The 14,061-nt window shown below is 38.0% G+C and overlaps 2 protein-coding genes across 3 annotated transcripts; both read left to right on the forward strand.

Moving 5' to 3' along the window:
* The first annotated feature begins 2,110 nt into the window (after positions 1 to 2,110).
* LOC137741329 (heavy metal-associated isoprenylated plant protein 47-like) lies at positions 2,111 to 3,158 on the forward strand. Of its 2 annotated transcripts, XM_068481049.2 has the most exons (3): positions 2,111 to 2,198; positions 2,417 to 2,495; positions 2,615 to 3,158. In XM_068481049.2, exons 1-3 carry the CDS (start codon positions 2,193 to 2,195, stop codon positions 2,866 to 2,868), a joined length of 339 nt encoding a protein of 112 aa, XP_068337150.1. In that variant the 5' UTR covers positions 2,111 to 2,192; the 3' UTR covers positions 2,869 to 3,158. The 2 variants fall into 2 exon arrangements, with proteins under 2 accessions (XP_068337150.1, XP_068337151.1); XM_068481050.2 differs by lacking the exon at positions 2,111 to 2,198 and having other exon boundaries at positions 2,225 to 2,495.
* Positions 3,159 to 8,223: 5,065 nt separating this feature from the next.
* On the forward strand, positions 8,224 to 9,839 carry LOC148692670 (uncharacterized). The gene is made up of 2 exons (XM_088678937.1): positions 8,224 to 9,250; positions 9,562 to 9,839. Exons 1-2 carry the CDS (start codon positions 8,242 to 8,244, stop codon positions 9,597 to 9,599), a joined length of 1,047 nt encoding a protein of 348 aa, XP_088535063.1. The 5' UTR covers positions 8,224 to 8,241; the 3' UTR covers positions 9,600 to 9,839.
* The last annotated feature ends 4,222 nt before the right edge of the window (positions 9,840 to 14,061 follow it).

The raw sequence follows: 14,061 nt of genomic DNA on the forward strand, positions 1-14,061 counted from the left end.
TTCTTATCAATTGGGGAAATCATAGAAGAGCGGTTAGGAAAATTCTGTGCGTCGCTTATCAATATCGGTATTGTTCAATTTTCACAGGCGTCGCCAATTGTTAGTGCAAATATTTCAGTTCCTCCAACAAGCAATCATCCAATTTATGTTTGACACACCAACTTTGCTTGCCACCAATAAGGCAAAATTTGGAGCGTGTGACCTACAAGAAAACAGTGCAACAATCAAGTTTTGTTTATAATGGTAAAAAGTCTCACATCGCTGAAAAGAGAAATATTGTAAAGGTTTATAATAGATTAGACTACACCTCATTTATCAATTAATTTTATGATGGAATCTCATCTTTCTTTATGTTGGGTCTGACCCATATGTGAAGAGTCCCATAATGACAATTGATGTCTTGTCATTTTCCTCCCTTGTTTGTGAGCTTAGTGGCGTTATGTGAGCATTGAAGTCCAAAGTGGCATTTATCTCTTTATCTCTCCCGCCTTGTTGTATATCCTATTTCTTCCATATATTTGTCCTCTAATTCTAGAAAAAAATTAAAATTGAAAATTAAAGCAAGATAAACGTCAAATAGATGGAGTAGGATTCTCTCTCCTCTTTTTTTTTTCCTCTCATTCTCTCTCCTTCTATTTGAACGGTTATAGTTAAGCCACGTCAACATCTTATGTTAATTTTTTTATAGAAAGATAAAGATAAAGATAAAATAAAGAGTGTGAAAAGAGAGGAAGAAAAGAGATGAAAAAAGAAAGGGAAAGAATCCTAGTCCCAAATAAGTCCTTAAATTTTTTGCTCCCGAGATGCAAGAGCATTTTTGTTTTGTTCAATTTATACTTTCGTCTCGCATCTGCAAGATCCATGACAACCAACAAACTTAGACTTTTTTGACGTAACCTTATAATATCGCTTGCATAAAAAAAAAATAAATAATTAAATGGGAAGTTTAGTTTACTTTGTGTCAACGTACTCATTATCATTGTATGAGGATTAATTATAGCACAAAACAGATAAAGCCCCAATAAATAAGAATGTGTTCCAGATATGTTGGGTCTTCCCCTCATTTAAGTGACAAAGACTGAGCAGGTGGTTCAAATTAACATTGCATGCAAATGCACGGTTGATCAATTGTACCAATAGCCAATTAGACTCCATTTTTTTTCGCATTAGCAAGATCTATGATAACAACGAGCTTAGACTTTTTTTCGATTCTACCCTCATAATATCCCTTTGTAAAAATTAAATGGAAAGTTTAGTTTACTTTGTATTAAACCCATGTACATGTATTCATTATCATTCAAGTGATTAAGAACGTTTACCTACACTCAAAATGCTTTAAGACTCAAAGTTTTGATCGATAAATTTTATCTATTAATTATCTCTCATTTCCTACGGAACTAAAACAAAACACACAAAGCTCTAACACCTTGGAAGTACCCAAGGTTTCTCTTTGAATTAAGGTACTTCTTTCTCAAAAACACGACAAAAAAACATAAATTAAGCCCCAACAAATAAAAATGTGTTCTATATTTTTTGGGCCTTCCACTCCATTAAGTGACAAAAACTAAGTGGTTGGCTCAAATTAAGATTACATTCAAGGTTTTGGTAAAAGATGTTTCATTGAGATTACATGCAGGGTTGATCGATGATGGTAGTACCCGATTGGACGCCACCGTAGTTTTTTTTTTTTTAATCTGAAATGACTCACAAAACAACGACACCATAAAACTTTTGCAATATTTAATCAAGTCTTGGTCGTCCACTTGAGGCATATCTTTCTCTTTAACCAAATGCGCAGACGTATTTACAAACTTGAAATTAATTTATATTTTTTCAATTTCCATATGAAATGTAGGATCGATGCCCCAATCATTAAGTCAAATAGGACACCAACCTTACAGTTGACTTGCCAATTCAATATCTGTCTCTTGTACACCAAATACATACCGCGTCTGACCCGGTCCAGTGTGAAAATCTTGGTTTTCAAGCAGATGGTCCTTTGTACGTATTAACCCTACTTTAAGATACTCGTTTTCGTGGGGACACACAAGTCAAGAAGAAGTAATACTTTATAAAGATTAAGCTCCTATAAATACCTTATCATTGGTTTTTAAGTGGCATCCAAGTAGCCCAAGTAGAAATATAAAGTAAACAGTTCATAGATTCATAAGACTCATTTTCTGCTCCCGAACATGAAGGCAAGCGTTTTCATTTGTTCAGATATAACGTATATATATTTAAGTATTCCATTTCTTTAGAGAAACGATTTTGTCAAACATGTTTTTTCGTCAAAGGAGTGTGTGCGAGAGAAAAGATTGTGCGAAATCACTCCGTGTTCTTTATTAATTTGAAATTTTCACCTTTGTTAAGCCAAATCACAAAGGCTTTTAACAACATATGATCTTTGTATATGCAGCAAAAGATAGTCATGAAGGTGCAGCTGAACTCCGAGAAATGCAGAACCAAGGCCTTGAAGATTGCTGCGGTTGCCAAAGGTATGCATCATTAAAATCAAGAAGCAATCTGGTGACTATCCAAATGATCATTGATCATTCATATGAATTATTGAAAATTAATTAAACAATCAACTAATGATGAGTCACTGATTAAGCAGGTGCGAGCACGGTGTCCATAGAAGTAGAGAAAGAGCATGTGGTGGTTATCGGAGACGGAATTGATGCCGTTGACTTGGCTAAATCATTGAAGAAGAAGCTTGGCTCTGTCACCATAGTAAGTGTCGAAGAAGTGAAAAAACCGGAAGAAAAACCAGCTGAGCAGCCTGAGCCAATTCAGTGGGCATCAAGCTATATTCACTATCCACAGTATCCAGCTGTGCAGTACTACTACGATGGATCCTACAGATGGTAAATTCAGCAATTCAAAATTAAGTGAGTTTGACGACTCAGCAATTTGTGGCCCGTAGTTTGAATCGGCTTCCTGCAACAGACCTCAAGAATCATGTTGTATACATTTGTTTTTTACCGCAGGCCCTCTCAGTGCCAGTGGTTAAATAACTGTCGTGGAAAGTGTAGTTTCCCCCTTCTTGTAATTTTACTGTTAGTGTAAAATTGGCAATTTCTAAAAAAATGCCTAAGTCTATAACATCTTAGACTAGTGTATGTTTTTTGTTGAAATATTTAAATCTAAATTTGTCTTCAGTGCTCTCGAACTCACAAAATATCAAGAGTTTTATAAACATTCACTCGAATAAGTTCGACATTCATATGCATTCATATGGTCTAAGTTTGTGTTCAATAAACTATTTAGTTTTGGGCTTTACACGTTAATTAGTTTGTTTAACTAAGATTTTATTTATCTTAATTAAAAGCCCATGTCATTTTTGTTTGTATCCATCCGGGAAAAGACAGCAGCTGGTGAATTCATCTTAGACAATGATGTCATTATTGTAGCTTTATCTAGGTTACCAAAAGAATATGTCACTATTAGAAAATGTTGGTCTGGAAATACTATTTCAATGACTCCTCTACGACCTGAATGCCAAACTCCATAGAAGAGGACATACAACTCCAAACTGCTTCTTCAGGAATTCTAATGGTGTTTCTTCTGGTTGTGTTCAAGAATGCCAAATTTATGGAAGAGAGGGGCACATTGCACTGGAATGCTATCATGTGAGGAATTACTCTGTCCAGCCACAGCCACCATTTTTCTTCGCTCCAACTTACTCTGACCAGCCACAGCCACCATTAATACTTTCAGTTCCCTTTGCTTATCATTATTCATATCAGGTGCCTTCTCCTCAAGGATTTACAGTACCACAAAGTTTACCAATTCCTGAGAATCATTATCAACCTTCATACATGAATGCCATGACTGCTCAAGGATCTAAATCTTTTTCCAATCCTACCTCTTGGTTTATGGATACACAAGCTTCTCACCATATAACTTCAGATATTTCTTAATCAAGTAACTAATTTTGAAGGTTCAGAGAAAATAAAAATAGGCAATGGTCAAGGTTTGCCTATTAAGAATCTTGGATATACATTGATTTACACTCCTTCTCACTCTCTTATTTTAAAGAATGTTTTGCATGTACCTTCCATTGCTGTGAATCTTATGTCGTTTCCTTAATTGTGCAAGGACAACAAATATTGGTTTGTCTATGATGATACCCAGTTTTTTTGTGCATGACAAGTTGACAAGGGTAATCTTTTACAAAGGTAAGAGTAATCCTGGTGAATTGTTTTAGATTTATATTTCTACTTTTCAAAATGCAAGTGCTTTCATTGGACAATCGGTGAAATCTTCTGTTTGGCATCATAGATTGGGTTATTCAGCAAATAAAGTCATGTCTATTATGCTATCTAAGTCGCAGATTTCTCACACCTTAGAGGCTTAGATTATACTCATAAAATGTGTAGTGGTTGTATTCAAGGAAAGAGGATTAGGAATCATTTTCATGTTGAATCTACTAGGTGTTTGTTCCTTTTTTATGGATTCATACAGATGTATGTGATGTATGTGGGTCATCTCCTATAAAATCCATTGAAGGCTACATATATTATGTAGTGTTTGTTGATGGTTGTACTCGTTTTGTATGGATTTTTCCTCTATTCAATAAATTAGAAGTTTTCTCAATTTTTATCAAGTTTTATAAGTTTATAGAAGTTTAGTTTGGAATGAATATTCAATGTTTGTAATCTGATGGGGTGGTAAATTCACAAGTAAGTTCCACCACCAAATTGTAGTATAGAATCATCTCCAAAGATCTCAGTCAAAGCAAGCATATGCCACTGGCTTGTTTTAGCCAGGGGAGAAGCGAAGCAAGCTTGTTAGAGTCCAGCAGGAAATGCTATTCGGACAGTAGTGGATCAAGGTATGTAATGGGCATTTAAGGATTTCCTAGAACCCAAGGGTATGGTTCATAGGATTTCATGTCATTATAGCTTGTCATTATGTCAAGATCACTCTGTAATGACATGATTATACTGTTATACTCAACTTGTCATTACTTCAAAATTACTCATTAATGACATGATTATACAGTCATGCACTTAGCTTGTCATTACTTCCAGACTACAATAATGATATGATTATATTAACCAACTTACACTAGCCATGGCTAGTGTATTTGTATTGTATGCTATGCCACTAGAGTAAGTAGCAATTTTGGTGAGCACGTTTGATGTGGAGACATCTTTCCGAAGCTTTGACAGATAAGTTACTTCTTCATTTTTATTAGAACTTCTATTTTGACAAATATGCTCTACACATGTTATCAGGCATGTAATTAAGGGTCAGAGACCTATTAGATGTGGCCTTTCGAGGGATGTGTGAGAAAATTTGTGATACTTGCAGGTGTTTTAATTTGGGCTTATCACTATTTTTAGGAGACGTACTGCCGAATTTAAATAGATTGTAATAGTTTCACAGTCTAGCTGTGATTTCATGTGTATCATGGCTTCATCACCTATACAGGTGATGGTCAACACACCTCGGTTTCAATGCCCATTGGACATCAGGTCGGGGTGTGTCAGAGAATATGTGAAAAGTAGGTTGCAGAGCTTTTAAGTATTTTGTATGTTGAGTTGAATGTCCTTTTCTTTAACCTTTTTGCTGCCTTTTATAGAAACCCTTCATTCTTCGAGATTAAACCTTTCATTCTCAGTTCATTGCCTTTGACTCAAGTGGTTGATGTGATTATTGCCAGATGATAAGCTTCCACTTGGATGCTTAAGCTCTGATCCTCTTGGAACTATGAACTTGCCATTGAAATGTACTTTTCCACTGCAAAACTCAACTGAACAATCCTCCTTTAGTGTGAAAGAGGGCGATCAAGCCGCCCATTCCTGCTACTTCAAAAGTACTTCTGAACTTTGGGTCGTCCACTGTTTATTCCTATTAAAATGAGATACCCATTAAGAAATAAAAGTGATTTGTGGGATCATGGGCTTTGGCCAGGCCCACTGTCTCTTTTCAGTCCAAACATGGCCTATTGGACGTAACATTTTTAATAGGTTGGGTACTTTTTTGGAATGTTTTGAAATGTTGAGACCAATTTGAAATAACACTAAAAAGTTGGATAGTTTTCATTACTTAATCCAATAATTAAATGGGAAGTTTAGTTTACTTTGTGTACATGTACTCATTATCATTTAACAAGAAATTTGTAGTTCAAGTAATTAAAAGCATTTACTTTACACTCAAAATACCTCAAGATCCAAAGTTTTGTTCCATAAAATTTCTCTTAATTATCGTCTCATATTCTATAGAACTAGTACAAAACAGATAAAGTCCCAATAAATAAAAATAGAGATGTATTCTAAATATTTTGGGTCTTCTCCTCATTTAAGTGACAAAGAATAAACTGGTGGCTCAAGTTAACATTACATGCAAGGTTGATCGATTGTACCAATGGCCCATTAGACTCCACCATATGTCTACCATGATAGACACACATCAGCAACACTCAAATAGATGATAATGTATTTGTCCTCTATCTTTAACAAAAAAATTAAAAACTAAAAAGCAGAAAATTACAAACAAATGAGTCAGATGATAATGTATTTGTCCTCTATCTTTAACAAAAAAATTAAAAACTAAAAAGTAAAAAATTACAAACAAATGAGTATCAAACAGCCCTTTAAACTGTTATTTGAATTGACTCACGTAGATGGCTCCTAAGACTCACTATACACATATCAGCAACACCATAAAACTTTTGCAATATTTAATTATCACATGAAGCACATTTTTGTCTCCTGGACCAAACGAGCAGACGTGTTACAACTTGCAACTTGGAATTAGTTTATTTCTTTCGTTCTTTCAATTATTGTGGTTGTAGTTTGTTAAACACGAAAAAGGATCTTCATCGGATTCTTTTTTTAGGGATCTCGGGGATTCTGTGATCATGACCGTTCATTGTATATTGTGCGGTCAATTTTCGTTAAGTACAATTTATATTTAATTTTAAATTTTAAATTTAAATGATTTATGACCGCACGATATAAGATAAACGGTCACGATCATAGGATCTCCGGGATCCCTAAAAAAAGAATCCGGTGAGGATCCTTTTCCGTTAAAGACCACCACCAATTAACCTTATTGGATGACTTGCCAATCCAATATCTGTCTCTTATGTGCTAAATGAGCTTTGCAGCTAAAACAGAGAACTAGCGCATCGTACAGTGTACTGTGTCTGACTTAGTATAGTGTGAACAGCCCAATTACCCGATGATTTATTTATACCGTTGGATAACTCAACGATCTCTGATTCTAATGATTTTGTAGGGATGATATCAATTAAGATTAAGATATTGAACATTTCCAATTATGAATTTATATTGTAAAGATACATTATTCACAAATGCAAGCATTATCAATATGTATATAATATCCCTCTCTCTCTTAATTTGTATTCCATCTGAAATTATAACCACGGTTTTGATTCACTTTGTGGAAATGTTGGAAACTCTCTCTACCTTAATTTGTTCCATCTGGAAAATCAGAGTATTTTGGAACCAAATTATAATCTTCTAAAAGCCAGTGGAAAACTATTGTTCATTAATAGTGTCCACCCGGCTCTGTCCCTCATTTTCTTCATGGTTTTCCAGTTTTATTGGGATTGTGCAGTGAAGTGGCGATTTTGCCCTTCTTCATGCATGCTGCGCGTGCGTGTTCCCTGCGTCCTCATCGAGCGCCCTTTCATTGGATTTTCTTCCTGCTATACACGTGTTGCTCATCGTGGAAGAGAAGAAACATGGAAAAGCAGGCTCCTCCATTTGCTCTCACAGATTTCTCGAGCTCTCTCCCAAGCTCCTAATCGCTGGCCTCCAGAAGTGTTGACTTGTATTAGGATTCCTATAATTGTGGGATTCCTATAATTGTGGGATTCCTACTGTAATTGGTTTCCTAGTTTAGGATGTAATTATTCTTTCCCTTATTCTTTCCCATATATGTATAGGGTTGTATATATACCTTGTTTTGATATGAAATAAAATAATTTCATTGAAAAGCATTCTTTCTTCTTGGCACCAGAGCCGGGTTAGAAAGACACTGAACCGTAATAATTTTTTTTTTCTTTTCTGCCGTGTACCTGATCCATTGCAGCGAGCAACCTTAGGATTGTTGCTGCCCGTGCCCTGACCGATTGCAGCGAGCACCAGATAGAGTATTGCTGCCCTGTTGATTTGTCCAACGTGTTCTAGGTCCCATCCCCGCTGCTGTTTTTTTTTCTTTCTTCTCTGCCTAGTTTGTGTCAGTCAACACCGAAGCAACAGAGAGATGACTGAAGAAAAGGGGGCTGGTTCACAGATTGTTTCAGCGGCTGCTCCAATTATGATGCAGTCAGAGAATTCAAGCTTTAATATTGGTATGGTTTTGGATGAAAAGAACTATGATTTATGGGCTCCTCTCATTCAAATTCATATTGCTGGAAGGAAGAAGATGGGATATCTTCGTGGGTCTATCAAGGCACCTAGCGAAGACGATCCTAAATATGATGATTGGTTTTCTGAAGATCAAAAAATTAAGAGTTGGCTTTTGTCTTCAATGAAGCCCGAGATTATGAAACGGTACATTCGGTTGTCTACATCGAAGGAGATTTGGGACTCCTTGAAGGCAGCCTACTTTGATGAGAATGACGAGGCTAGAATTTATTCGTTGAATCAGAAGGCATCCCGTCTGCGTCAGAATGGCCGACCCTTAGCTACCTATTTTGGGGAGCTCATTGAGATCTTCCAAGAATTGGAACACTTTAATAAAGTATCCATGGAGTGTGAGAATGACATCAAAGTGTTTCAGAAATTCACTGAGAGACAACGGGTCTATGTGTTTCTTGGTGGTCTCGATGATGGGTTTGATCAAGTGCGTGGAGAAGTGCTGCGGAAGGATCCCTCACTTGGTCTGCAGGCTTCTTATGCCTATGTTCGTCGAGAAGCCGATCGAAAGGAAGCAATGAAGACAGAGGTTGATAAGGGGGAGTCTGCTGCCATGGCAGCAAGGGCCCGTGGATCATCTAGTGGGTTGAACCGAGAAGGGGTACAAAACCGGCCTGGATCAACTCAGCCGAGCCAGACAAGCCGGGATCGTCCACAAGGTAAGTGCCCACACTGTGGCCTGACAGGACACTCCAAGAGTCGTTGTTTTGAGCTGATTGGATATCCCGAGAATTGGGATAAGACCCGTGATCCTCGGTGCAACAAATCTCGAGCCTCCATTGCCGAAACCAAGAATGATTCGGATCAGATAGCGGACAAGGCATCTGCCATGATAGCTGCGGCAGGAAGTGATGGTAAGGCACTCAGTACTTCTACTTCTGTTATGAATAATACATGGATAATTGATTCCGGAGCTACTGAACATATGACTTATGATTCTAGACAGGTTCCATCACTAAAAACATCCACACAAACCGAGGTCAATGTTGCTAATGGTAATGTCGTCCCTGTTATTGGGGAAGGCGTTGTTTCCCTTTCCGATACCATGAAACTTGACACTGTTCTTGTGGTTCCCTCTCTAAATTATAATTTGTTGTCTGTTGCTCAAATAACCCTTGCCTTACATTGTTTGGTTATTTTTTGGCCCTATTTTTGTGTTTTTAAGGACATCCGGACGCGGAAGACGATTGGTTATGGTATTAGAAGAGGGAAACTTTATTACTTGGAGTTGACCACCAGTAGTTCTAGCTTGCTGACTCAAGCTCTCTCCGTTGATGATTCTCAAGGGATTACTAATAAAGTGTCAGACATCTGGATGTGGCACCGGCGCCTTGGGCATGCTTCCTTTGGTTATCTGCATAAGTTATTTCCTAGTTTGTTTGTCAAGAATGATGTTTCTCAGTTTAAGTGTGATGTTTGTGCAATGGCTAAGAGCCATCGAACCTCTTTTCCTCCCAGTTTAAATAAAAGTACCGTTCCTTTTATGATTGTGCATTCTGATGTATGGGGACCATCAAAAGTAGCCACTCTTGGTGGTGCTCATTGGTTTGTTACTTTTATTGATGATTGTACCCGCATGACTTGGGTTATTTTGTTAAAGTCGAAGAGTGAAGTTAGTTCGGCCTTCCAACGGTTTCATAAAATGATTGATGTACAATACAACAGGAATATCCAGGTTCTTCGCAGTGACAATGGGGGAGAATATGTTAATATGGAACTTCGTTCATTCTTAGAGTTGCATGGTATTGTTCATCAGACCACGTGTCCGTATACTCCTCAACAGAATGGGGTTGCAGAAAGGAAAAATCGACACTTGTTGGAAATGGTTCGTGCTTCCCTATTTGCGGCACATCTGCCACTCAATTATTGGGGAGAGGCACTTACGTCTGCAACTTATCTTATTAATCGCATTCCATCTCGGACTCTCAACTTCCATACGCCATTTCAGGCTCTCACATCTCAGACTAGCAGCCCCCCGACTCCCAATCTTCCCCCACGGGTCATCGGATGTGTTGCGTTTGTTCACCTCCATCCACCTCAACGGAAGACTAAACTTGAACCTAGAGCTCTTCGTTGTGTTTTTTTGGGGTATGCTACTACCCAGAAAGGGTATCGTTGTTATCATCCTTCGAGTAAAAAGATGTTTATTACTCAGGATGTGAGTTTTCACAAGAATGACATGTTCTTTGGTTCCTCCCTGTCCTCACTTCAGGGGGAGTACCACAATGATGAAGTTCTGACTCACGATAATAGGGACGTGTTGAGCTTGGAGTACACGGCTTCTGGAAGAGGGCAACAGCCCACGGCACCTGGGGAAGGGCAGCAGCCTGTGCCCGTGACACCTAGAGAAGGGCAGCAGCCCGTGTTTTCTGGGTTTAGTCCTACCGAGAAGCCTACTGAGGAGCAGCCAACAAGTCAGGAAGAGGAGCAGCCCACGGGTCTCACGGGTATTGAGTTGGAAGATGAGATACAGCCGCCCAATTGCAGTGAAACAGAGCAGCAATTAGAGCATGTGTCACGAGATACTACTTCTCATAACCAATCGTCTTCTACACCGGATGCACCTCCACTTCGTCTCTTTCCAGAGCGTATTAATAGAGGTATTCCCAAACCCACTTATGAGGCAGATCCTCAGTGTAAACACAAGTATTCCATGAGTGAGCCAAACTCTGATTCCAGAGTGAGATACCCATTAAACCATTATGTGTCTACCTGTCACCTGTCAGAATCAAATAAGTCATTTGTATATCAATTATCTACTGTATCTATTCCTAACAGTGTGCAGGAGGCGTTAGCAGATTCCCGCTGGAAAGATGCAATGAACGAGGAATTGAGATCGTTGAAGAAGAATGCTACCTGGGAAATAACTGACTTGCCAGCCGGAAAGAAAACAGTAGGATGCAAATGGGTTTATACAGTAAAATATAAAGCTGACGGAACGGTAGATCGCTTTAAAGCAAGATTGGTGGCAAATGGGTATACACAGAAATATGGCATTGATTACACTGATACGTTCGTACCAGTGGCAAAGATCAATACAGTTCGTGTTCTACTGTCCTTAGCAGCAAATCTGGATTGGCCTTTGCAACAGTTCGACGTAAAAAATGCTTTCCTCCATGGAGATCTGACTGAGGAGATTTACATGGACCTTCCACCAGGGTGCAGTGATTCGGACAAACGGAAACAAAAGGTATGTAGGCTCAAGAAATCACTGTATGGATTAAAGCAGTCTCCTAGAGCCTGGTTTGGTAGATTTACCAAGTCCATGAGGGCATTTGGGTATATACAGAGTAATTAGGATCACACGTTGTTTCTGAAACACCAGAACGGAAAGGTTACGGCTCTAATCGTGTATGTGGATGATATGGTGGTTACTGGTGATGATCCTGTTGAGCAAGCAGCCTTGAAAAGTTATTTGTCCACAGAATTTGAAATGAAAGATCTTGGTCCTTTGAAATATTTTCTTGGGATTGAAGTATCAAGATGCAAGTCCGGGATATTTCTATCACAAAGGAAGTATGTTCTTGACCTGTTGGAAGAAACCGGTATGACAGCATGTAAGCCGGTGTCTGCTCCGTTGGCCGAAGGAATGAAGTTGGGTATAGATCAGAACCAAGTACCGGTTGATAAAGGGAGGTATCAAAGGTTAGTAGGAAGATTAATGTACTTGGCTCACACTAGGCCCGATCTTGCTCATGCCTTAAGTGTGATTAGTCAATATATGCACAATCCAGGAGAACAACATATGAGTGCAGTTATGAGAATATTGAGTTACTTAAAGGGAAGCCCTGGTAAAGGAATTTTATTTCGGAAAAATGAGCATTTCAGAATTGAGTGCTATACGGATGCTAATTGGGCAGGATCGACGGATGATAGACGCTCGACATCTGGGTATTTCACCTTTGTTGGGGGAAATCTAGTAACGTGGAGAAGCAAGAAGCAGAATGTCGTATCAAGGTCAAGTGCAGAAGCTGAATTTAGAGGCATGGCACTCGGTATTTGTGAACTCTTGTGGCTTAAGTTTCTGTTGCAAGATGTGGGTGTCAAACAAGGTCTACCTATGAAGTTATTCTGTGACAATAAAGCTGCATGGGATATTGCTCATAATCCTGTGCAACATGATCGGACCAAGCATGTAGAGGTTGATCGGTTCTTTATTAAAGAGAAGCTAGATAATAAAGTAATTGAGGTTCTTCCCATAGGAACGGACGACCAAGTAGCAGATATTCTCACGAAGGCGGTTTCTAGTAACAAGTTCTCCAAATTTCTAGACAAGTTGGGCATGTGCAACATCTATGCACCAACTTGAGGGGGAGTGTTGACTTGTATTAGGATTCCTATAATTGTGGGATTCCTACTGTAATTGGTTTCCTAGTTTAGGATGTAATTATTCTTTCCCTTATTCTTTCCCATATCTGTATAGGGTTGTATATATACCTTGTTTTGATATGAAATAAAATAATTTCATTGAAAAGCATTCTTTCTTCTGTACGTCTCTCTCCCTCTTTCTCACAAATCTCGGCTTTGACCAAGCCAATAGATGCTTTCAGTTTGATTCGAAGAAGATTTTTACCCAGAAAAGCTAGCGTTTCTTGGTTTGTTCTTGGGATCTTACATTTGGGTTTTGTTTTGTTCAAATATGGGGTTTTTGTGATTTTGGATTTAGAAGTGGGTTTTCTGTTGAAATTATTATTATTATTATTATTTTTTATTGGTGATTTTGCGGCACTTGCTGGTGGGAATTTGATCGCCGATGAGATCCAAGGACTAATATCAGGATGAGAAAAAGATATTGAGAGATTTTCCAAACTCTCCAGCTTTACTAAAATACTAAAATACTATGAATTTTGTTTTTTTTTTTTAAATATATAAATGAGGAGGATGAAGATTAGGTGAGTTGAACTACAAAAGTAGCCTTACTCTTAACATGCGCAAAGCGGTAAAAAAGAATCAAGACCCGAAATTTAGCCATTAACTACAAAAGTGGGTTATTTTCCGGCCTAGAGCAATTTGAAGGGCTAACTTCCCAATAGAATGATCCCTTGTCCCCCATCACCAAAATTTTATTCAAATAAAAAACAAAGAAATACAAACGGGGACTGAAGCCAAACCGGTAAATAGAAGACAAAAAAGAATTGGTTTACTTTGTTTTTTACGTAATGTACTATGATTGCATACATGTCAATACAAATTTTAGATATCAAGCTCTGTGAAACTTGGAGCGTTGAAGACTTTTTATAAGTGTAACTCCTTTTCTAAAACTCTAAAACACTGAGGGATTGGTTTGGTACAATTCTTTTCTTATTTTGTGCTAGCGAAGATGTACAATGATAAAGTCATATTTTCTTATCAATTGGGGAAATAATATAAGCGGGGCTGGCTCTGAGGATTTGGGATCCTAAATGAGACTTTGAAGTCCGGCCAAGAATAAACAAGGGTGTTTATGATTTGGAGTTTTTTGGGGAATGCCATAAAGGCCAATGGGTTTAGTTGTTTAGGGTTTGGTGTTTGGCACTTTGGGGAGTGAGACAAAAGAAGTAAACAGATTTGTATTTCAAGTCAATAAGACATGTTTGAGTCGCTTGACGTTTTACCTTTTATATACAAAAGAGGTTTGTTGTTTTTTATTCAATTGATTATATCAAACAATTAAATCTTACAATTG

The sequence above is a fragment of the Pyrus communis genome, chromosome 11 (genome assembly GCF_041283825.1).
Source record: "Pyrus communis isolate YQ-2024b chromosome 11, ASM4128382v1, whole genome shotgun sequence".
Lineage (NCBI taxonomy): Eukaryota > Viridiplantae > Streptophyta > Magnoliopsida > Rosales > Rosaceae > Pyrus > Pyrus communis.

Bases quoted from the DNA above. Each gene is read 5' to 3' on its own strand.
- LOC137741329 (XM_068481049.2), top strand. The intron at 2,496-2,614 runs GTATGCATCATT...CTGATTAAGCAG, and splicing joins GATTGCTGCGGTTGCCAAAG to GTGCGAGCACGGTGTCCATA.
- LOC148692670 (XM_088678937.1), top strand. From the start codon at position 8,242: ATGACTGAAGAAAAGGGGGCTGGTTCACAGATTGTTTCAGCGGCTGCT. The intron at 9,251-9,561 runs GTAAGGCACTCA...TGTGTTTTTAAG, and splicing joins AGCTGCGGCAGGAAGTGATG to GACATCCGGACGCGGAAGAC.